The sequence below is a fragment of the Pantherophis guttatus genome, chromosome 4 (genome assembly GCF_059756535.1).
Source record: "Pantherophis guttatus breed Tessera chromosome 4, ASM5975653v1, whole genome shotgun sequence".
Lineage (NCBI taxonomy): Eukaryota > Metazoa > Chordata > Lepidosauria > Squamata > Colubridae > Pantherophis > Pantherophis guttatus.
This window is the reverse complement of record NC_142066.1, coordinates 149,242,169-149,264,368: the sequence shown is the minus strand read 5'-3', so window position 1 is coordinate 149,264,368 and position 22,200 is coordinate 149,242,169. Positions and strand designations below refer to the sequence as shown.

Genomic DNA, 22,200 nt, shown 5'->3' with positions numbered 1-22,200 from the left:
CAGAAGTGAGGGGAGGAGTGAAAAGCTTGGCTAGCTTGCTGATGGGGAGGAAGCAACTGAAGGAGATCCTCCCTAAAACTTTTCAGTATTTTTCTAGTAGTTCTGAAGTGAGTATACAAGTCTGGGGAGATTCAAGGAACCAGAAATGAAACGAAGCAAACCAGAGTGGTATGTTTATTGCTATTCGTATATAGACAAGCCCATTGGGTTAAGCCTGGGAAGATTGATTGTTTATAATGGGGTGCTTTGATAATGGAACATTTGGAGAGTATAGATTCAGCTGGGGAAAAAAAATCTTGTCCCAGGTAATTTTAGGAAACTATGGGAACAAAATTTACTGTTCTTAGCTTTTATTGGGCAAAATTCCTTTTTTAATTTTCAACCTCTCGACTGAAAAGTATAAGATTAGCAAGATGTTTGTATGGAACTATCTTTTAAAAAATGTTTGGAAATACTGATGTTTTATTTGATAGCTTGTTTCCTTGCTTTCATAAATAATGGTATCAAAATGCTGTAGCAATAAAAATAACCCGGTGATATCTCATTAGCAGTTTGCAAATATGCAAGTTTTGCAGTTCCTATTCCAAGTTTTTTTTTTTCTGTAAAAAGCCATTGTCAGCTAGAGCAGTTAAGCGATCTGCAATAATTGTTGTCTATTAGTGAAAAATGTAGTAAAAGTGGCGTAATAAATATTACTTTCTTTCAGGACTGATTGCTCTTAATAAGAATTATGGGTATAGAAATGGAATCCCATTGAGTGGTTACAATTTTTACTTTAACATGTAGACATAAATTGAGAAAACACTTAAATAGAAATTAATATTTTAGTTGAAATTCCAAACGTAATTTCCTTTCTGTCACTTTTTGGTGACCTTTCATGACAGGTTGTCTCTATTGGAGGAAAGCATCCTTACTTGCTGATTAAAGATGGCATTTGAAACCATTTTATTACCAAGGGTAGCCAAATTAATTTTGACACTTGGAAGGACTAGAGGAATAATTGCTGATTCACTGCATTAGCTGTGTATAAAAGAATTCTGCAGTAAAGATTGGATATGTGTTGGTAAAAATATGTTAAACATTTTTTCTTATGAATGCAGCAGAACCATATCTTAAATGCTGCTCTTTTTAAATTAAAAGGAAAATGCTTTGAATTACAAGCATTTTAAAGCAGGTAAGTGTGAACATGAAATAGGTTCTTTAGGGAGAACAATTCAAAGAATCATATATATACAAAGAAGAACAGAATAACAGAATTGGAAGGGACCTTGGAGGTCTTCTAGTCCAACTCCCTGCTTGAGCAGAAAACCCTATAACAACTCAAACAAATGGTTATCCAGTCTGTTCTTTAAAATCTCCAGTGTTGGAGTACAGGAAACCACAGTTTCTGGAGGCAAATCATTTTCTTGTGTTTTATAGAATACTTTTGAAATGGGTCCCATGTTACAAAATACAGGTAGTTCTCCTTCCCCCTGCAGCCATATAATTGTGTTTTGGACTCTCAGCAACTGGACTGCATGTAAGAGCTGTTTTCAGCATCCCACAGCCACACTACCAATATTTCTGATGCTTTGTGCCGGAAACTGATGTTTGCTTTCAGTTTTGGCAAAAAAACAACAACCCATCACTTAACAGCTGGCACGACTTATGTCTGGAATTTGGGCTCTGTTAGATCATAAGTCAAGAACTACCTGAACTTTAGGATTTATGTTCTGAAATTGAGTGTCAGAAAAAGTCTCTGTGTATATATAAAAGATCACACATGGTTTTTTGAATGCCAAATACTGATTTTGCTTGAATGCAATTAAAAAAAAATTCAGATACCATTAGGTGGGCAGCAGCGTGGGGCTGTTTTCTAGGCACCTCTTTTCAAGTTATGAGTTTGCTGAAGTTAGTAAAATATAAATATTTGTGAATAAATATTTGTGTGTGAAGGTGAAAAGACAAATTACTTGCCCTGAACCCAAATTCATCTTCCTTCCCTTATCATCCCCTCCCCCATTTTTTAATCTAAATGAGACCTAATTGTACTATTGTTAAAGCTGTAATTATTTTGATGGCATCCATTATGTGGGCGTAACATTCCCTAAGGAGGATTCTCCTCCCTTCTTTTACTCTGGTTTGTTATTCTTCAGCACCATCCTATTTTGAATGTTGAGCTGTAAAGCAGAATTGTACAAACTACTGGTAAATGGATTGGAGTTGCTGTTCCCATTATCTTGAGAATAAAGTTCTGTTTTAACAGCGGAAGTTATCCGCGACCCCTTTCAATTTACCTTCCCAGGCCTGAAACACTCTGCTCTGAATATGTGCTGAATTAAGATGGTCAGCAGCAACAAGATGAACGTGTAAACTCAATTACTTACTCTCCTTAAAATTGGACATCCTTCTGCATGGGTTTTAGCCTGAATTAGCTGTTTTTCAGAATGTTATGTGCTTTCATTTTCAAGATTGTAGTCAAGGGATAGAATAGACTACAAGGTTCTGAGTGAGCCAGTGAAGAAAGATTTAGAAGCATTGCTCCAATTAAGATTTTGTCTTACAAATGTAATAGCATCTTTCTTTTCTCCATAACATGAAGACTATCAAGTAAAAGCATAGTCACTTCATAGTTTCCCATTAGTTAAAGGCATGCTATATACCTTTGTGAGAAGGGAGAAAGGAACAAATAAGATGTGTTTAGAATGGAATATTGCTCAGAGTTTGTTTTAATAGACTACTATCAATATATTCTGGAATATTTTTGAATCTGCTGCTTTTATGAAGACTTTCCTGATTGTGTTAGGAACACTAGTGAAAGGGATGATATTGATATGACTAGGAAGCATGTCCTGAAGATATAAAGGCAACAAATACGTCTTATTATAAATATGTCATGTTATTTTACATTTTGTTTGTTGCTGCTGTTTGAATTTGGAAACGGTCCATATGAAGCAGCATAGAAGCTTAAGAGGTAGTCAGATATAATACCTAATTAAGTTAATAAGATTTTAGCAATTAGGGTACTGTATTACATGTATATTTCTTAAGTACTGAATTTTTGCAAGTTATTGTAGGAGAAAGAAAGGTTGAAACAAAACTATTTAAAGTAAATTAATAAAACGATAATAAACAAAATCAAAGTAAACTTATTTTAAAAAATCACTTATGAAACTATTCTTGACAGAATGAAGAATTTTATAGCTGGAGTGTAAATATGTATTTCCATTTGCAAATTAAAAGGATACAATCAGATTAATTCTTTAAATGTTAATAGATTGTCTTGATGTATATACCATGCTAATTGAATATGTTTACCTGCACGCAGTCGTTGCTATTGTAATGAGGCTGTTATCAGTTCATAGCTCTTAATTCTTCTGGCAAATAGTCAATTATATTTTCTTTCATCTGATAGAACTTTCTGCAGAAGCCAAAGCAGCATTATTTGAATTTGAAGAACGGGAAAGACAGCTAAAACAAGGGCGGTACGGGTCCCGAAGAGGAGGAAGACGAGGAGGGTTATTGATGTATCATGGGCTTGGAGAACAAAGAAGAGACATCAATGAAAGAGGAAGAATGAAGGATCACCGGTCTGCTTTACTGCCAACTCAGACGGTACTCTAAATACAATAGTGATGGTTGGGTGGAGGAATTCAAATGATGGAAGGCCTGCTTAAGTTTAATGGCTTAAATAAGAATGCTTAATTCAGAGCCTTATTCTGAAGACTCTTAAAAATCAGGAGAATTTATAATCCAAAGGTTTGTTTTGTTTTATTTTATTTATTTATGTATTTGTTTTATTTATTTATTTGTTTATTTGTTTGTTTGTTCGATTTATATGCCGCCCTTTTCGGGAGACTCAGGTCGGCTTACAATGCGTTAAGCAATAACCTTCATACTTTTGTATATACCTGCTTAGTAGGGCTTTCGCCCCCTCCTCCCCCCAAGCAGTGTTCTTTTTTATACAAAGTCAGCTTATTGCCCCCACTAACCGGGCCCTAATGAGTAACTCAAGGCAGTGAGCATAAATAATATTCCTTCCTCCTGCTATTTTTCCTACAACAACAACCCTATGACGTCGGTTGGGCTGAGAGAAAGTGACTGGCCCAAAATCACCCAGCTAGTTTAAGGTCTTAGAACTCATGGTCTTCTGATTTCCAGACTGATGCCTTCACCGCTACACCAACTGGCTCTCTGGTTTTAGGATTTGTGATGATCCCATTCTTGATACTTCTTGTAGTTCTGCAAAACGTGTGCAGTGCCAGAGACTTCTCTTGCTCATGTCTCTATGGGTGTGTTTGACGTGGTAATGTAAAAAGGCTTTTTGATATAAATAAAGGGGGGGGGGATTTTCATGTCCTAATTCCATTATGACAACAGAAGAATCTTGTTGATAAATCTAAGTTTAGAATGCTGAATTATAGTACCTTCATGTGTGTGAGAAGATACTGCTAAGTTGTTCCCCGGGAATGAATTTATGTTCATTCCATCCATAGCCAAAGAGTTAGGATGTCTCCACTTTCATCTGTCCATTCCCCAAGAAAAACTGAAGTTTCTAAGCAACCTATGAAAATGGAGATATTATCAGTAGCCATGAATCTGCTTAACCCCATTTAAAAAAAAAATCTCTCTTGTATTTTTTGTGGGGCAGTTTTTTCAATTTTCCAAGTAATGGAAATGTTATTTTCTGTTTTTAATTTCAGACACATTCAGACAGGATATTTCATCATCCCATTCGAAATCTTTTCCAGCAGCAGCAACAATCACAGCAACAGCTACAGGGTCTGCTCCCTCTCCCCACTCCGCTTCGCACACCACCCCCTCCCCCTCCAGGAATTCATATGCCATCCCAAGTAGACGGCCCAAGAATGCTGATGACTTCTCCTTCAGTGGCATCCCAACAGCCAAAAAACATACACATAAATCCACACTTCAAAGGAACTGTAGTAACCCCTGTTCAAGGTAGGAATCTTTTTAAAGAAAGTCTAGGTAGACTACAGGCATTACTACAAAATGTAATGGAAAATGCCTATTGCTTAGAAGTAAAGCACATATTTGGTTGTAAATGTTTCTCATTTTTTAGAATCTCTTTGGAAGTACCACTGAGAAAGAGATAGAAGCCAAGAGAGCTGCTGTGTTGATCTTCATCAACCATGCTAACTAATGTAGATCAAAGGTCTTACTTGACATAAGTTGGGTTTTGATGTTATTGTTATTTTTATAGCACTAGGTATTTCTGTGCAGAATTCCTTAGATTCATCTCCTGAAATTAGATAATGGAACAGTAGAAAAAAATAATAAATGAAACAGATGAAAAATAAATTTATATAAATTTAAACCAGGATTTGTATTTTTGTGCTGACATTATTATAAGACAACTTGTCCCAAAGGTACTCTTTTTTTTTTTTTTTTTGCAAAAGGCAACTGGACTTTCTCTGTGTTTTTTGTTTTTGTTTTTTTGAAAACAAAACTTCAATTCTGAAGAAGCTTCTTGGATGAGAAGCGAAGTGTTTTCAAAGAAAAAAACCCCAAGAAAGTCCAGTTGCCTTTTAGAAAAAGCAACCTTGAACAACTTTGACTTGGATGATTGAGAATCTCTATAGATGAGAAAGTTTATAATAATGATTTCTTTAATTCCGGTTGTTTTCCTGGTTGATTAATAAAATAAACCACATATTTTCTTTACAAAGAGTTCACATTGACATGCTGAACCCCAAACAAAACTATTCCTCACTTAAACTTTCACCTATTATGGTCTAGCAGAATAGGTGAAAGTTTAAGTGAGGAATTGTTTTGGAAACAAAAAATGTCATTAGGATGTGATTCATAAATTATAATCAAACAAAACATTAAGTAGCACCAATTTAAGGTCTCTTAAGGTCTCTTGCAGGATAATTCTGGTGCAGAAATTTCCATTAAATCAATGTGCTTTTGTTACTTAAGTGAGCAACAGTAAAGCAGTGTGTGTGTGTGTGTGTTTGTGTGTGTATGTGTATTAATTGAGAGTTTATTTCTAGAATAGTTAATTCACTGCTGCTACTTCTTCATGCATGCTTTTCTTTAGTTTTACTCCCTTTTCTCGTTTACTCCATTTGCAAAAAATTAAATCATTTCATTGCCTTATCTTAAGAAGTACAACACAGTATGAACAATAAGCCAATATAGAACATGTTTACTCAGCAATATACGCAACTGAGCTTAACTAGTCTTTATTTCCTAGGAAGCATATGTAGTACTATAATGCATAATTGAATTAACGTGAATTAACCCACGGAATTGGTATAATATCTGGAATTTTGGAAAATCATGACATGCCTCTGATGCTGTGCTGTCAAGATTTTGTCCCTCACTCAGTAATGTGTGAAACAAAACAAATATTTCAAATTGCCTATGCCTTGTTTAATTTTGTAGCCTATGCCATCAGCATCCTAATTGCCCTGTTGCATGGTGTTAACACATTTTGTCTGCCTGCAGCTGTTGGGGAGAATGGGGCGGCAGCTGCCTGTGAATGTGGCTGTATATGAAAATGGCCCGGAGTCTTGGCTAAAACAAATTGATTTAAAAGGTGTGCTCCTTGTTTTTAGTGCCCTTGCTGCCAGTCCCAACCCAGCCAAGACCTGCTGTAGGACCCCAGAGATTTCCTGTGAGTAGCAGCTGTTCCTTCTTCTCTGATATGGATAAGCATACATTTGTAAAGAAATATTAATATGGCAAATAAAAGTGGTGCCAGTGAAATATAATTTTAAGGATTTGCAAATATTGACAGTGATCTGTGAGCTAGAAAATTGTTTGTTAAAAGCTTAAAGGTCAATGAATTTTTCAGGCCTGAATTAATTTTGTTTTAATTGTAAAAACGTCCAGTGGGGAGTTTTAAAAAAAACAACACACACACACTGGCTGGGTTTAAAATAATAATAAGGACTCCATCCATCCGTTAGAGTCCTTTTAGAATAAATAGAACTGGTTTCCTTTAATAAGAAAGGCATCAAATATTGTATATTTCTAATGTAAATGTAAAGAATGTTATTTTTCTTTTGTTGTATCTTTAATACCAGAAATTGATTTGCTACTGATGTCTGTCACCTCCTTATCTTTTTTTTTGCCCCAAACACAGTAACCAGGTGTTTCTACACTTACTACACTTGGTTGATTTGCCTCTCAGTGTCACTGAATATTCCCACTTCTTTTCCCATTCATATTTTTGTAGTATGTAAATTTCCCAGATTCCACCCCCCCCCCCAAGTTTTGTATTCCTTCAGTTACTGTTTCTTCATACTGTGCATCAAGACACATAACAGGAACACTCAGTAATGCTGCTTTCATTCACCAGACTACATCATATTTCTATAACCTTTTTAGCCTTGGTAAAACTAAAAAAGTAATAATTCACATATGAGATTAACAATCAGAAACTGGGAAATACCTTTTAGAAATAATGGGAATGTATCCTCATGGTATTATAACCAAAAGTCTGGTGTATTTTATTGCTTCTTTTTACTGTGCACCACTTTTTAAATTTCAAAAATAATTAAACTAATGCTCACATGATGAGGCGATTTCTGTTTTAAATACCTGCAAATCATTTCCTTGGTAGCTTGTTATTTTGCAGGAGTAAGTCGGAATTGCGAAGAATTCTAGTCTGGGAATACACAGCGTGGTAATATATGTTGTTTAACTGCTCTTCGTAGGTTCTTTATCACAGAAGGATAGTAAATGGTTCTCTCCATGATTCTCTGAGCACCTGTGACCTGGGAAATGACTTGTTAGAAGAAACTAAGCCCTCCTTTCCAGTCCATACATAGTGCTAAATGAAACTAAGATGGAGCCTGATGGTATTGTTCATGTACTGCGAAAAGCACAAGAAGTTGGCACATTTATTAAAATTAAAATTATCTTATAATTTGTGAATTTTTGATAGAATTAATCTTCTTTTGGATCCCATAATTATTACATACTGGTCTTTATTTTTCCTAGAGAATGTGCATTTTTGAGACACAGGTCCTGAAAAAGCCTTTTAAAAGTGTGTTTATCATGACTAGAAGCATTTGACACTGCTTATGATTAATCATTCTGAGGATAAGGTATGACCAACCCACATTTTTTAGGTGCTGCTTTGTTTTCTAGGCATGACTCCAATGAATATCGGTGGTGAGTTTGACTAATATTGTAGCTTTCACCAAACATGGGTACAAAATCAGATAATGGAAGTTTTAAAGGCATGTTGCTATCAGGGTGTTTGTATAGAAGAATTAATTGAATCTTTCAAGGGCCAGTTGGTGGACTTTATAAACCAATAAAACTTGTACAAAATGAATATTGTTACAATGAGACTTAACAAAAATGAGGATTTGGCCGTATTCTCATTAATATTTAATGGATATTCTCATTAATATTAACGAATAATATTTAGTATAGCCACTGCTGCTTTTGGATAGCACTGGTCCATGAGAAACCAGCTTGATGTTCTCATCCTGCACTATTCATAGAAATTGGATACATGAGAAAAATTAGAAAAACTTGGGGGAGAAAAAGGCTATTCTTGATCCTTTTCAACTCAGTCAAGGGTGAATATCGTGCTAACAGGCAGATTCTGATACTTGAGAGTGAGTCACAGAAAGTGCTTTTCCTCTCAAGTCTTGGTTTAGTAGCTCAATTTGTTAGCTAATTTTGGAAAGGATAAACCACCATTCCTTGAATCCATCGATAATGAGATTTTTATTTTACAGTGTTCCATGTATAAACTGAAAGAAAAATAGAAGAACCAAACAAGTTAGAGATTCTCTGGATCATTTTCAAACATTTGGTGGAGGGAGCGCTTTCATTCATTCATTCATTCATTCATTCATTCATTCATTCATTCATTCATTCATTCATTCATTCTAGAGGCACTCCAATCTGAATTAAGTCTGATTAGTGTACAATTCCCATTGCTTAAAAGTCAGGATAAACATCAGTCTGAAGGTTTGTAATATGGGAAACGGTAGTGGAATTGTCTTCTGCAGGTATAGTTACCTAAACTTGAATTCTGTTTGTACTAGATACGCAAATTATTTCTTGTTGTTGAGGAAGATATGCTTGCTGATTTATGCAGACAATAGTTGATTAACATTTTCTCTCCTCAGTTTAGCTGGTAGATCACAAGCTATCTCAAATCTTCTGTTGGTTTTCAAAATGGGGACAGAATGTGGCTGAGGAGTCATTTTCATGTGTTAGGAAAGCTAAATCATTTGACCCAACTCAGTGAACCAATCCTGGCTCCAGATCAGTGTTTTTGTGAGATACAGCAGATGTATATTTATCTTCTAAAATGAAACATGTTGACCATTTATAGTCATTGTGAATATGGATTAAAAGTGTCCTATCATCAGTTTCACCAGTTGATAAAGGATAGCTGCTTACACACTTGTGCTGTTATTTGTTTAAATGTGAAATATCAAGTGCAGAGAGGGTGAGGGAAAAATCCTCTAGCCTGCTGCATGGCTGCCATAGCAATTGTGTTTTTGTTAACGGCGGTGCTGTTAGAACAGCAGCAGTAAATGAAATTTTCACTCTATTACTGTGCAGCCGCGCTGGCAAATTCCACCTGGTCTGGAAAGCATTTCCTTTCTTTTTAACACGATACAAGGTATCAGGTGGTCATGATTGACATTTCTTGGATAGAGCTTTATACAGCATTTCATGCAAATCATGTTCGAATGAGACTGCTGAATCAAATTACATTTCTCCCTCCCTCCCTTCCTATTACAGCCCCTGCAGATGTGCAACTGAGCTTTCCTCAGCATCTCTGGCAAGTTCTCTTTACGAGGACCTGCCATTTTCACAACTTATCTACCTAGTCCTATTATTAGTATCTTCACAATAGAGCAATGAGAGTTTTCTCTTGCCAGATATGTAAAGTACTCAGGAAGATCAACTGCTGTGGCTCCACCTCTTCTGCCTATGGTGTCAGTGTCAGCTTGGGAGAAGGGAAATGCAATTTACAGTGCAGGTGACATGATAACAAACATCCTCCGTTTGCTAGGGAGCTTCTAATTAATCACTATTTCCATACATTATCACACTATCAAATTTAATCATATCAATGCATTCCCATCTGCAGGAGGAGCAGCAGAAGCTAAACACGATAACACTTATTAAGCTAGAGGAAAGGGGCAGGATCTAAAATGAACTATCCTTTTCTGTTCCTTCTCCCCTATGGCGCTTTCATAAATGGTAAAATCAAGCTGATGCCATGATTGCTCACTTTTTGATTTGATTTGAACATTCACAAGAAATAAGCTTTTTTTTTTTTTTTTTGAAACAACAGCAAAGTACCCATTTTTAAAAAATACAGATCCTCAAACATTGAGGTATATGATACTTGCTTAAAAATTCAGGTGGATAGTAGTAGAATTGAGTGTAGTGTGACTTTTCTACTTTGTAATATCCCTGAAGTAGATTTTTTTGTTGGGGATCTTTTCCTTTAATCTGCAGATCAAGGGCCTTCTGGCCATAAGAATGAGGCAGAATGAATTTCAGTATGTATGGCTTGGTCAAGAAAAGGGGACCAGTATAGATGTCACAGAAACAGACACATCTTATGCATTGAAGTCAGTGATCTGTGAATAAATTGTAATCGAATAGAGAGCATCACTTCTCAAAAGTTACTTTTGAGAAGAAAGCCTCAATGGAAGATGAGTGTCAATATTTTTTTCCATTATTGCTGAATATTGGCTTGATTGATTTTTATGCTGTCGGATCTTAAAATATGTGGCAGTTTGCAACTGTGAACATACACAGAAAATAAAATTAAATATAATTAAAATGAGAGGAAATAAGAGTGTAGAAATTGGTTAAATAAAATAGTTTTTGGCCCCCCAGTTCTAACTGTTTTATGAAACTCTGCCTAAGTCATCAGTAATCTAACCTTGAAGAAACTATCCCGTAAATTGGAAGTCATAACAGAAAGGTTCCCTGATCCCCCCCCCCAAAATGTTTCTCATGCTCTGAAGATGGAGACAGTAACCTCCCCAGTTGAGGTGAGCGCATCATACAGGATGACTGCAAAGGTTGTCCTCCAGACATCTAAGAGGCAAGCCTGATAGAGCTTTTAAGAATGAAAACAATACTTTGAATTATAAGCAGAAACAATGTCTCTAGTCACAACTCTTGGAGGCAATCTTACATATGCTGTGTTTGATGATAGTGAATGCAGCTAAATGATCAAATACGGCCAGGATCAGGGTCACTCTGGTCCCAAAACAAGTCATCTACCATGTTTTTGACAGATAATGCTTGATGAGTATTAAATGCTGACAAATAAGAATATAGCATTTCTCTGTGTCCAGAAATCCTGCATGGTCATAAAAGTTTTACCCCTTTCCTTTGCCTTCCATTGTCCAAATATTCTTAGTTCCAAATTCTTAACATCGAACATTCTGATTATTGATTAGTGTTACAACTTAGCTAGTTACTGCTTTTTCTACTCCCCAGCCTTCCAAAGAAATAATTCTCTTCGATCCACAAAGAACAATCTACAATCGGGGTGTCAAACTCGATTTCATTGAGGGCCGCATCAGGGCTGTGTTTGACCTCAGGTGGCCAGGGTGGGCGTGGCCAGGTTGATGTCACTCGTGTCAGGGGCGCCTGTGGTGGCCCGAGTGCTCTCCCCGCGGGCCAGATCTAAGCACCCCATGGGCCGGATCCAGTCCTCGGGCCTTGAGTTTGACACCCCTGATCTACAATAAATTATTGTTGAACTGGCATAGATATGAGTTCATCTACTATAGTTCTCTATGGACTGTCATAGGATGAAATCATGTTATTCTGCTGACTGGACTGATTCCATCAGTCCAAGAAGAAAATTCTTTCCCTGGTTGCAGTATCCAGCATCCCCCCTTAAAAGAGGCACAGGGTTTGGACACTTGAGCAGCTCTGAGTGGATGGGATGGTTACAGAAAAGAGCAGCAGCTCCACTAATGTACAATTAGATCACCCATAGATCAATTGTTTATCCTTATCCTTGGCATAACAGCCATTGGAATCCCTCCCCCTCGCAAAAGATTTAGAATTATATTAAAGAGTGTGAAGTTCTTTTATTTCATAAGGGGCAGCATAAAGGCCTGCTCTGGCACTTATGGTGTTACCTAGTTGAGTAATGAAACACCTACAAGGTAACAAACAAACTCTGAGAGCACCAAGGACCTTTCATTTCAACCCTGAACTACAAAATTCTCCTTTAAATATATGTACTTCTGACCTTGGGTCACTCCCATCTCTCTTTTCCACCATTGCACAATGCACATCATTTATGTTTTTATTTTATTTTATTAGGTTTGAATGCCACCAATATGAGCTTAAAGTGGTTTATGTGGGGTTTCATACCCACAAGCTATGAGCTAATTTGGGTTGAGAGTCTGGCCCAAAGTCATCCATCATCTACATGATGGTGTGTGTTGGTCTGTTGGACTTGAAGAACTTTTGTCTATAACACCACAGTGGCTCTCTAATTTTGTGGAGGGCTCCATCATGGGGTTAATTCATGACCACCATCTTGAAAATAATTTGCTGAGAATATGAAACAAGACTTATTTTGAAAACATTTGCACAATCCATTTTCGCATAGCTTACCCTATTTTAATTGAATCGAACCAGGGTTATTTCCTGAGACAACGGTAACGTCCACTGGCTTCCAAAGTAAGAGGATTAACATTTGCGACAAATGGATATAGTCTTAAGCAGTGTCATAGGTTACTGTAGTCCTTGATTCTTTGCATTTATGCCATTTTAATAAGAATTAACAGAGTATCCGTACCTAGATGTCAATGGCATTCCTCATCTCTTTGTATTTTAAGTGAGATTAATAAATGAAAATATGTAGAAACAAGAGTATAATTTATTGAAAGATTCAGTGACATTGTTAAAGTATTTAATTAGTCTAGTTGAAAAAATGCATAGAGTGACCCTTTAGAAGAGCTGATAAGTGTTATAATAACTGCTAGATCCTCTTTATGCTTTAATTTATAATATTACTGTAGCACTAAGCAATTTATGCTAAGTTTTCTCTTTTATTGGTAGCCAAAGTTCTGTCAGGTTCATGAATAGATTATAAGAGATAATATCATGTAATTAACAAGAGATGCCAAAAAGTAAAAGTAGAATTCGTATGAGAATTGTGTGCGAGAGAACGTTAATTTTTTTTAAACTAGGGATTATATTTGAGAGGATCAAAGGAAAGCAAAATAGTTTAATATTTTGACAGGATTAAAAGTAACCTTATCTCATATTCTTTCAGACAGTTGCATTGTTGTCTATGCTGAATGCTGAACAAGCTAATCAGATTCCCCGACCAACCATAGGTAGACGTTAGAGCAGATGCTTGCAATAGTAATTGGTAACACCCATGCTATGCCTTTAGTTTGATGCATAGCTGAAATATCTATGCAAAATAATTATTATTATAGACATTGGTTAACCATATTTCTCTTAATTTGTGATGCCTACGTTGGGTGACAGCATTTAGCCAATGTTGGCTGATCTCAAAGAAATTAAGCAAATTCAGCTTGGCTAATATATGGGTAGGAAATTACCAGAAATCAGAGCTGTAAGATGCATTAGGAAGTAAAAAACAACAACACTACTTGGAGACTATGAAATCACCATCAGCTGAGTTTGAGTTGAGGATTACATTATCCTTACAAAAGAAGTTGATAATCCCTGTTGCATGTTTTCATAACAGCTCAAAAAATTAAGGTAAATTACTTCTAGAAAACGTAGACTTTATATTGTAATTTCTGAAAGCTATAGTTATTGAGGGAGCGTTTACTTTTTTAAAAAAAAAATTGGTGTTGATAAATATCACAGAAGCTATTATAGCATGGCCCATGTACACCTTTCTTTTCCCATTGCAAACAAAGTGATAAGCTTTTCTAGGATGGTGCCTGTTGCAAAACATATATGTATCAGACGGTTTCTTTGGCGAAAACGGTTCTTATATAGATTTAAGCTATTTAAAACTTGCAACAACTCATCTAACATTTCTTTAATAAAGGTGACAGAAGTAATTTCACAACTTCAGGGTTTGAATGTAAAAGCTGTCACATGCAGACTTTGAAGAGTTTCTGGCAAAGAGACAGCTAAGAGACTGAAAATGTCTCCAGTGTTATCTTGCCACTGCCATAAATTTACTAAGCCTAAGGCACACCTCTATATCTTGTCTTAGCTGTCCCACGTGCAATGGGGGGTAATACTATTGTTGCTGAGACGGTACGAGCAAACACTTCAATATGTTGTATAAATGTTCATGCTATAGAATGTCAGGCACCATGAAAGGAGTGTCTGTTTTAATAGGCAAAAGACACTTGTGGCCCGGGGCTCTGAACTTCTTTAAATGAAGTTTAGGGATGGGTATACCATTCTGAAACTTCAGTCCTAGCAGACCTGGCCTGTGGGGGTCTTTCAAACTTTTCTCATCCCTCTTTTTGTTTTCCTTGGCTGATAAAATCATGCAAGGCTAACATAGATCGCGTCTCTCAAAAATAAGCTTTTTTTTTTTCAAAACCAGCAAGACCACTTCAGCCCCCAAAGTTAAAAAAAAACATAGCCCTAAAATGTTGTCGTTTCAGATTTATAAACTGTTATGATTTAATTTTGTTACTCATATTTGAAATTTGCTACAATCATTAAAAAAGAGAAACTATTATTTTATTGAACATACTGATTCTTTTCGTCTATTGTACAGTAGTGATTGTGAGTGTGAAAACTTACATCTTTGGTGGTGTCCCCTGCAGTATTAAAGTGTTGTTGAATGCAGACTTTAACCACAGGTCATTCCCCACCCCCACCCCCCAAAAAAGCTGTATTTTTATTTCATTTAGTGTATCTGTTAACCTAACAGATTAGAATATATTGTGCTTCTACTTTTTCTCTTCCTAGTTTGCAACCATGGAAGAACTCCTGGTTGTGTATGTCAGATGTTTTGCCAGAATTTTCAAAACTTAATTTCTGTTAAAAAAAAAAAAGGCCATAAGCTCCTGAAGTTTAAGCTTAATTAAATTAAGGTATCTCATTCAATAATTTCAATATTTTAATTGACCAAATCTAGCTAATTCCTACAATATCGTAGTCATGATCCACAAAGAAATTTATATAACATCATCAAGGCATCCATGGGGGAAAAAAGTAATTAGAGGAATCATAATAGCATTTTGTAGTCATGGTGTGAAAGCAGGTAAAATAATAATAAAGAGCCTGCAATACTAATGCCATGAAATCACAGAGGTAAATGTCTTGTGTAAGGAATTTTGTTAAATCTAAAATATTGCTAGTGTAAACATTGTGTGATATTTAGAAAGAGAGAACAAATTGAGGCACCATGGAGAGGTGTGGAGCGATAGAGCTGATTTCCTATAATTATAATGGATGAAATTGTGCTTTTTTCATTCTGATGTTTCATATCTAAAATGCTTTGCTTAAGAACTGATTGTGCTTGTTCATATCCCAAGGGAAATAATCTCTTCAGGAGTACTAGGTTTAAGCATAATCTTTTGTCTGCGGTCCTCTTCCAGTTAGATGGATATCTGTTGACTAAAGTAAGAGGAGTAAGTTCCTTGGGATTAAAATGAACTTCAAGCAGAAGTTAGAGATGGAAATCCATCCAAGGCCGAATTCTATTTGAAAAGCAACATGGCAAACATATTAGATCATCTGAAATGCCTGCCTCAAGTTAAAAGTTGCACTAAGTGAGGAAAACCTTTATCATCATATTATTTTAAAATTAAAAGGATATAAATCTAATAAAATAGTTTATAGTTAGCATTATCATATATGCATGTGTGTGTGTAGTGTAAAACTGGAAAGCATAGAGCAGCCTGGGCAACTTCGAGATATCTGGTCTTCAACTCCCAGAATTCCTGGGGAAATCTTGGGGAGTTCTGGGAGTTGAAATTCAGACATCTTACAAATTGTCCAGATTGAGGAAAAACTGGTGTACACATTAAGGAAGCCTCATCCCTAAAAATAATGTATGCAAAACTTTTCGTGTCTTTTAAAAATATTTTAAGCAGGATAGTTAATGTTTACAACTAAAGAATATAATACATTTTCTGTAATTTATTTATTGCTCAGGTACTCATTCTCATTAAAGTAAAAGCAGCATAGTAAACATTGGCTAGTGTATTTGAAAACAAATTGTAGGTTAATGAAATTTGTCATTCAGGCAAAACAACGTGTTTTTTCCTCTGTTTTGTGAAATTGTTGGAGATAAACTGGAACCTAATTAATAGGCCTGTCCAGCCCTTTAGAGGTAGTTCCCAAATGCTAGAAAAAGATAGTTATTTTACAGAGATATAGGTAGCAGCTACATTTATAATCCTGTACTCTGTAACACATTTTTCTAACATTCTAAAAAAATAAAAAGGGGACGTGAAACGTGTAACAAGTGGATACACAGAATATGACATAGAACATGTGTAAATATCATGTAATAGCTACAAAAATTACTTTGAAGCAAAAATCTGCTGGGTTAACAGTAATGCTGTTGGACTGAGGGATTAGACTCAGATATAACATGTTCCAGGAGGGAGTAAATCAACTTTGAAAAAATTCAGAACAATTTATGATCTTCACAGACTGCTAAATTCCTTTAAGTTAGGATTAGACCAGTTCATGAAGGATGATACATGAATATCTAGTAATAATTATGGGTACTTAATGTATCCAGTATTAATCTCATACCCACTATGGGGAATAGTTGCCCACCTTGGCCAATGATTCTGCTTAGCATATATTGTAAAACAATTCAGAATAAATATGTATGGTTGTGGAATAAAATTATTGCTATAGATGTTAATATAATCAAGAAATGGGGCCCTTAACACATTTGGAGCCCCAGCTATATTGATACTGTATGTATAAATCAGTGTTAAAGAACATAGCTATTCTTACATACTTAAGTACACTTGGTTAATATATTACCATGTCATATCTTATCCTTTAATATATTAATCAAAGCATTCACATTTACATGCAAAGAAAGTAGTCATTAAAACGAGACTAAATTATCCAGGATGTGGCATTACAATATTAAGTGTGCAAGTTAGCTAGACAACTGTTCTGTTCAGGTTTGGTACTTGAATGATGATAGTGATAATGTGTGACTTGAAGGGTCAATGGGAATACAAATAGGCAAAAGTATTTATTTTGGGAAGAATGATCATACAATATTGTCACTTCCTGTTAGCGTCTGGATCTCAAAAAGCTCATGCCTTTTTAAGTACATTCTGTAAGGGTGTTGGTACCGAGGTGAAAATCAGAGCTTAAATTTTAAAGTTTCTCCCCTTGCTGATAACGAAATAGCTAAATATCTGTCTGTCTAACCCATTTATTTAAAATGAAGAGTAGGATGTCTATGTTAATTGTCCATATCTTTATTATAATAAATGTCTCAGCTCCTTAAGTATTTAGGATAGTAGGTGTCAAATGTTCTCTTCCTTATTCTTGAATTTATTTTATTTTTTACTTCAGAGCACATATATGTATGTGCATATGTGTATGAAGAGGGCCACGGATCATAGTTTGACACCAGAAAATTAAACTAGCTTCATTTTTAGTTGTTTAGGCTGTATTAAATAGATAGCAAAGAATATCATGGTTTTAAAAGATTAAGTGACAGGAGCATAAAGTAGATATTCAGACTTTTGGATTAATGGAATAGAAGTTCAATAATTGTAAGGATTTCAGTAATCTTGAAAAGGAATGGCACTCCTACAGGGCTGTTGTGGTTATTAAAACATTTTGAGTTTTTTGTAAACATGTCCTTAGATTCTGTGTTCACAGGAACAACAAAAGATGGAAATTTGCAATGACGGCAAGTTGTGCAGATTATAGAACAGATATTTGTATGTATTTGTTACACATTTTCTTCTAAAAGTAATGGACTAGTGAAGAAACTTTACAAGAGGAATTGTGCCTCATTTCTCTCTCATCTCTCTTTTTTTAAATCATGCAGGGCCCTCCAGACTTTCAACAAAACGCTCCTGGACCTGTTCCTAGCAATTTCAACCAAGCCCCACGACTTTCTCTCCAAGATCAGTGGCGAGGACCTCCACCCCCACTTCCTCCCCCACCTCCACAAGAGAGAGAACCTTTCTTTATGGGAGGTACGACCATTGTCTTACCATGTGGGAAGATACATTTTTCTCAGGGATAGGATTGATTGGACGTGAACTACGAAGCCAGAATCTTCCCCATCTTATCATTTGGCCAATCTCAAAATTGTCCCATTGTATTTAGCAGTTATATACATACTCTTGAAGCTGTGAGGTTAGTGGCCCAGACCTTTTTCCTATACATTTTTTTTTTACCTTGTTGATGCATTCTTAACCACAGAAAATTTTTGGGAAGTGATGCACCAACTACAGGATGATTTGTTTACACAATTTTTTTTTATTTTTTATTTTTTAATTTGATTTATATGCCGCCCTTCTCCGGAGACTCAGGGCGGCTTACAATGCGTTAAGCAATAGCCTTCATACTTTTGTATATTTATACAAAGTCAGCTTATTGCCCCCACAAACTGGGTCCTCATTTAACCTACCTTAGAAAGGATGGAAGGCTGAGTCAACCTTGAGTGACTTCTAGTTGGAATAGAGTATATACTAGGCTAATGGAAGAAGCTGTTGGCCATACTCCTGGCAACTCTCTGTGAGACTTTTATTTCCAGTGGGGTTGGACCAAAAGTCGTATTTTGCTTGGCAGATGAGTTGGTTTAATGCTATCTCCTTTTTTTTTTTAAAAATCTTTCTGACAGAGCCAAGATTTCCTGGCCATCACTTGTTTGAACAGCGGAGCCCTCCGCCTCCGCCACCCCCACTTCTTAACAGCACGCACTCTGTGCCTAGCCAAAATCAGCTCCCATTCAGTCCGTCTGGACCTGGTTTCAGCCAGCAGGGGCAGCAACCCCTGTTTCCAAGAGAAAGGCTGGTAAGACCAAGTCTGCAGCCTCAGGGCCCCGTGGGAATCCTTCACTTCAGCCAGCCTGGAGCAGCCAACGCACGACCTTTTCTTCCCCCACGGCAGTCCTTCCTGCAGCTCCCAGGACAGCCTTTCCTAACCCCCCTCACCCAAGCTGGCATGCAGGTATGTAATGATCAGGAAAACCCTTCTCATCACTGTTGAGTCTCATCTCCACGACCATTCTAACCTGAACTCTCCCGTGTAAGTCCTCCAGTGTCCTTGTTCTTCCCTATTGTTCCTTTCTTGTCTTTTTTGCAAGAATATGACTTTAGAGAATAATACAGAGCTGCTATTTGCAGTCACATAAAGAAAAAGATGGCAACTCTCTTGTCTGGTGCTTGGGAGAATATAGCCAGCTTTTACCGTGCCTTTTTTGGCCCGTCCTTCAAACCCTCCTCTATGTAAAGCAGTCACTTTTCTTTCATATTTCAGGCTAAGGGTAAAGTAAGTTGTAAATATTGATCTGCTTAGCATACTTGTGCTGTCAGAGGGATTCTGGGAGTTGTAGTCCAAACCTATCTGGAGTGGGTCATTTTTTCTGGAGGGGAGGGGGAAGCTGCTATAGGCTATTACATTTAGTCTTAATTCAGACCATACATTGCTTAAGGAGAATGTTGAGAGAAGCTTCCTTATAAACAGAGCTTAAATACTTAACATTCGATGCAATTTAAACTTGCCTTTGTATTGCTGTGCCAAGCATGACAGCATTACTCTCCCTACCACCACCTCAACCACTGGTGGCCAGCACTGATTGTATTATAAGAGCTAACTGCAACCGTATCATGAGAACGCTTCAAAGTGAAGACATTAAAAAAAGGTTGATTTTTGTGAAGCTGTTCACAGAGCTAATGAGATTAGAGAAGTTTGTAATATGACATTGTTACGTATTCCATGATTTCCTAAAATTGATTTACTTCAGAAGAGATACCGAAGTCTATTTCCTGAAAATAAGTTTCTGTTAAGTGTGTCTGTTAAGCAGGCATTTAAAAACATCAAATCTGGAACACTACAAGACTTAGAGCTCCCTCTGCTGGTGTTTCATTTTCTTCCATGAGAGCTCAGATAGCAAACAACGGCTTCCAGTAGTTTGTTCGTTGAAGCATTAAAAAAAAAGATTCTGTGTTTTATTAAAATTGAAAATGTTCAGATTCTAGCTGTGATATTCACTTTCATCCCCAAAAAGGAAGAGCTCCAGTACAATTCAGGAGAGCCCTTAGATTAATCTGAATTCATCCGATTAGAATTGAGTGGTATTTTAATTGGACTATGCAACTCTTTGGATTTGAAGATTGAAAGTTGGTCAACAGAGTAAACAGAGATTGAAACTTTGAAGCAGACAATACAGGAAGTCAGAATGATGGAATAACAAAGTTGGAAGGGACCTTGGAGGTCTTCTAGTCCAACCCCCTGCTCAAGCAGGAAATCCTCTACCATTTCAGACAAATGGCTGTCCAGTTTCTTCTTAAAAATCTCCAGTGATGGAGCACCTAGGACCTCTGGACATAAGCCAGTTCCAGTGATTAATTGTTCTTACTCTCAGCAAATTTCTCATTAGTTCTAGGTTGGATCCCTCCTTGATAAGTTTCCATTTGTTACTTCTTGTCCTTGCTTTGGATCCTATGGAGAATGGGTTGTATAGTCCTCGACTTACAACCACAAATGGGACCAAATTTCCCATTGCCCAGCAAGGCAGTTGTTAAGCAAGTCATGCCTGATATTGCAGCTGTTTTTGCCACAGTTGTTAAGTGTATTGCTGTAGATTTTACATGCATCATGCAGTCGTTAAGCTAATCCAGCTTCCTCCATTGACTACGCTTGTCAGAAGCCGGCTGGGAAGGTCACAAATGTCAATCACATTGACCCCAGGATGTTGCAACTGTCATAAAGTTGACATGCCAGTTGCCAAGCACCTGAATTCTGATCACATGACCGTGGAGATGCTGTGACGGTTATGAGTGTGGGAACCAGTCAGAAGTCACTTTTTCTTTCAGTGCCTTTGTAACTTCGAATGGTCACTAAACAAATGGTTGTAAGTCAAGGACTATCTGTAGTGTCTTTTTTTCCCCTAGATTATGCAGCTTCTGCTGCTGTCTAATCCTAGGAAAATATATATTTGATTTAAAAAGTCTCAGTCAGATGGTACTTTCCACTGGCGCCTAAACGCTTATTGTCTTCCAACTCCCAATTTCTGAAAAACCTTAGTTTCTGTTAAGAGCTTTTTCCTCGTTCAGTGATGATTATATCTTGCTTAGCAATCAGGGAGCAAATGTGACCTCATACCTGCCATGTTTTCAAATGTACAGGGCCCTTTGCACCCTCCTTTGCAGCCACAGCCACCACCACAGCTTCCACAGCCGTCCCAACCATCCCAGCCTCACCACCAGCCGCACCAGTCTAACCAGCAGCAGCAGCACCTGCTGCCTGTGCCTCCCCAGCCTCTGATTCCGGTGGCCCCATCCCAGTTCAGGCCACGCCTACAGACTTCACAGCCAAGCAGTAACCGGATGCCATACCAGCAACGGCAAAGTCTGGTAAAGGCCAGGCATGTAAGTGTCCTTTCCATATAGAAACAAACACGGGCTCTTATTGGGCAGGGGCAAGACCTGAACAATCACCTTGGAAAAAGGTGTGAGTTCTTACCACCCCTGCTGATTGCCCCTGACTGCTCCCTGTGCCAGTTATTTATCAATTCTACCCCGACAGATAGTAGGTGGCTGGAATCAGATGTTTTTATTTGGAACATTTATATCCAGCCTTCCTTCTGGAAGATTGTGGGAACAGGGGCTGTCCAGTAGTTTTATTCATTTATTTAAATTTATTGGCCGCCCAGCTTTAATGTTATATGGATGTAGGGGGAAAAAAACCAATAAAAATACTAAAAAACACCCCCATCAAATTGCACAGTTAGCCCAGGTTAAAATAAACGAATAAACAGCAAAACAAAACAGGGGCCTTAGACAAATCATAAACACAAACCTTGGGCCTGAGAACAAACCCAGATTTTCAAAGCTTTCTGGAAGCCTAGGAGAGGGGACTATCCTTATCTTCGGTGGAGATGCCGTTCTAGAGCAGAGGTCTCCAACCTTGGCAAAGCAGGCTGAGGAATTCTGGGAGTTGAAGTCTGCCAGGCTTAAAGTTGCCAAGGTTGGAGACCCCTGCTCTAGAGGATGGGGGGCACAGTAGAGATGATATGTTTCCTTAGTCCCACACAATGACAAGGTTTAACAG

At 37.1% G+C, this 22,200-nt stretch overlaps 1 protein-coding gene across 14 annotated transcripts in view; it reads left to right on the top strand.

The window, feature by feature from the left end:
• Window positions 1-22,200, top strand: part of RBM33 (RNA binding motif protein 33) — a 124,316-nt gene that overhangs the window by 40,692 nt on the left and 61,424 nt on the right. For 9 of the 14 annotated variants that reach the window (XM_034401648.2, XM_034401649.2, XM_034401645.2 and 6 more), the window contains 6 exons: window positions 3,395-3,594; window positions 4,683-4,941; window positions 6,564-6,622; window positions 17,966-18,116; window positions 18,767-19,095; window positions 21,276-21,518. In XM_034401648.2, the coding sequence (XP_034257539.1) occupies window positions 3,395-3,594; window positions 4,683-4,941; window positions 6,564-6,622; window positions 17,966-18,116; window positions 18,767-19,095; window positions 21,276-21,518 (1,241 nt within the window). The remainder of the gene's footprint in view (window positions 1-3,394; window positions 3,595-4,682; window positions 4,942-6,563; window positions 6,623-17,965; window positions 18,117-18,766; window positions 19,096-21,275; window positions 21,519-22,200) is intronic. The other 5 variants (XM_087893070.1, XM_034401650.2, XM_087893071.1 and 2 more) reach the window with 1 other exon arrangement.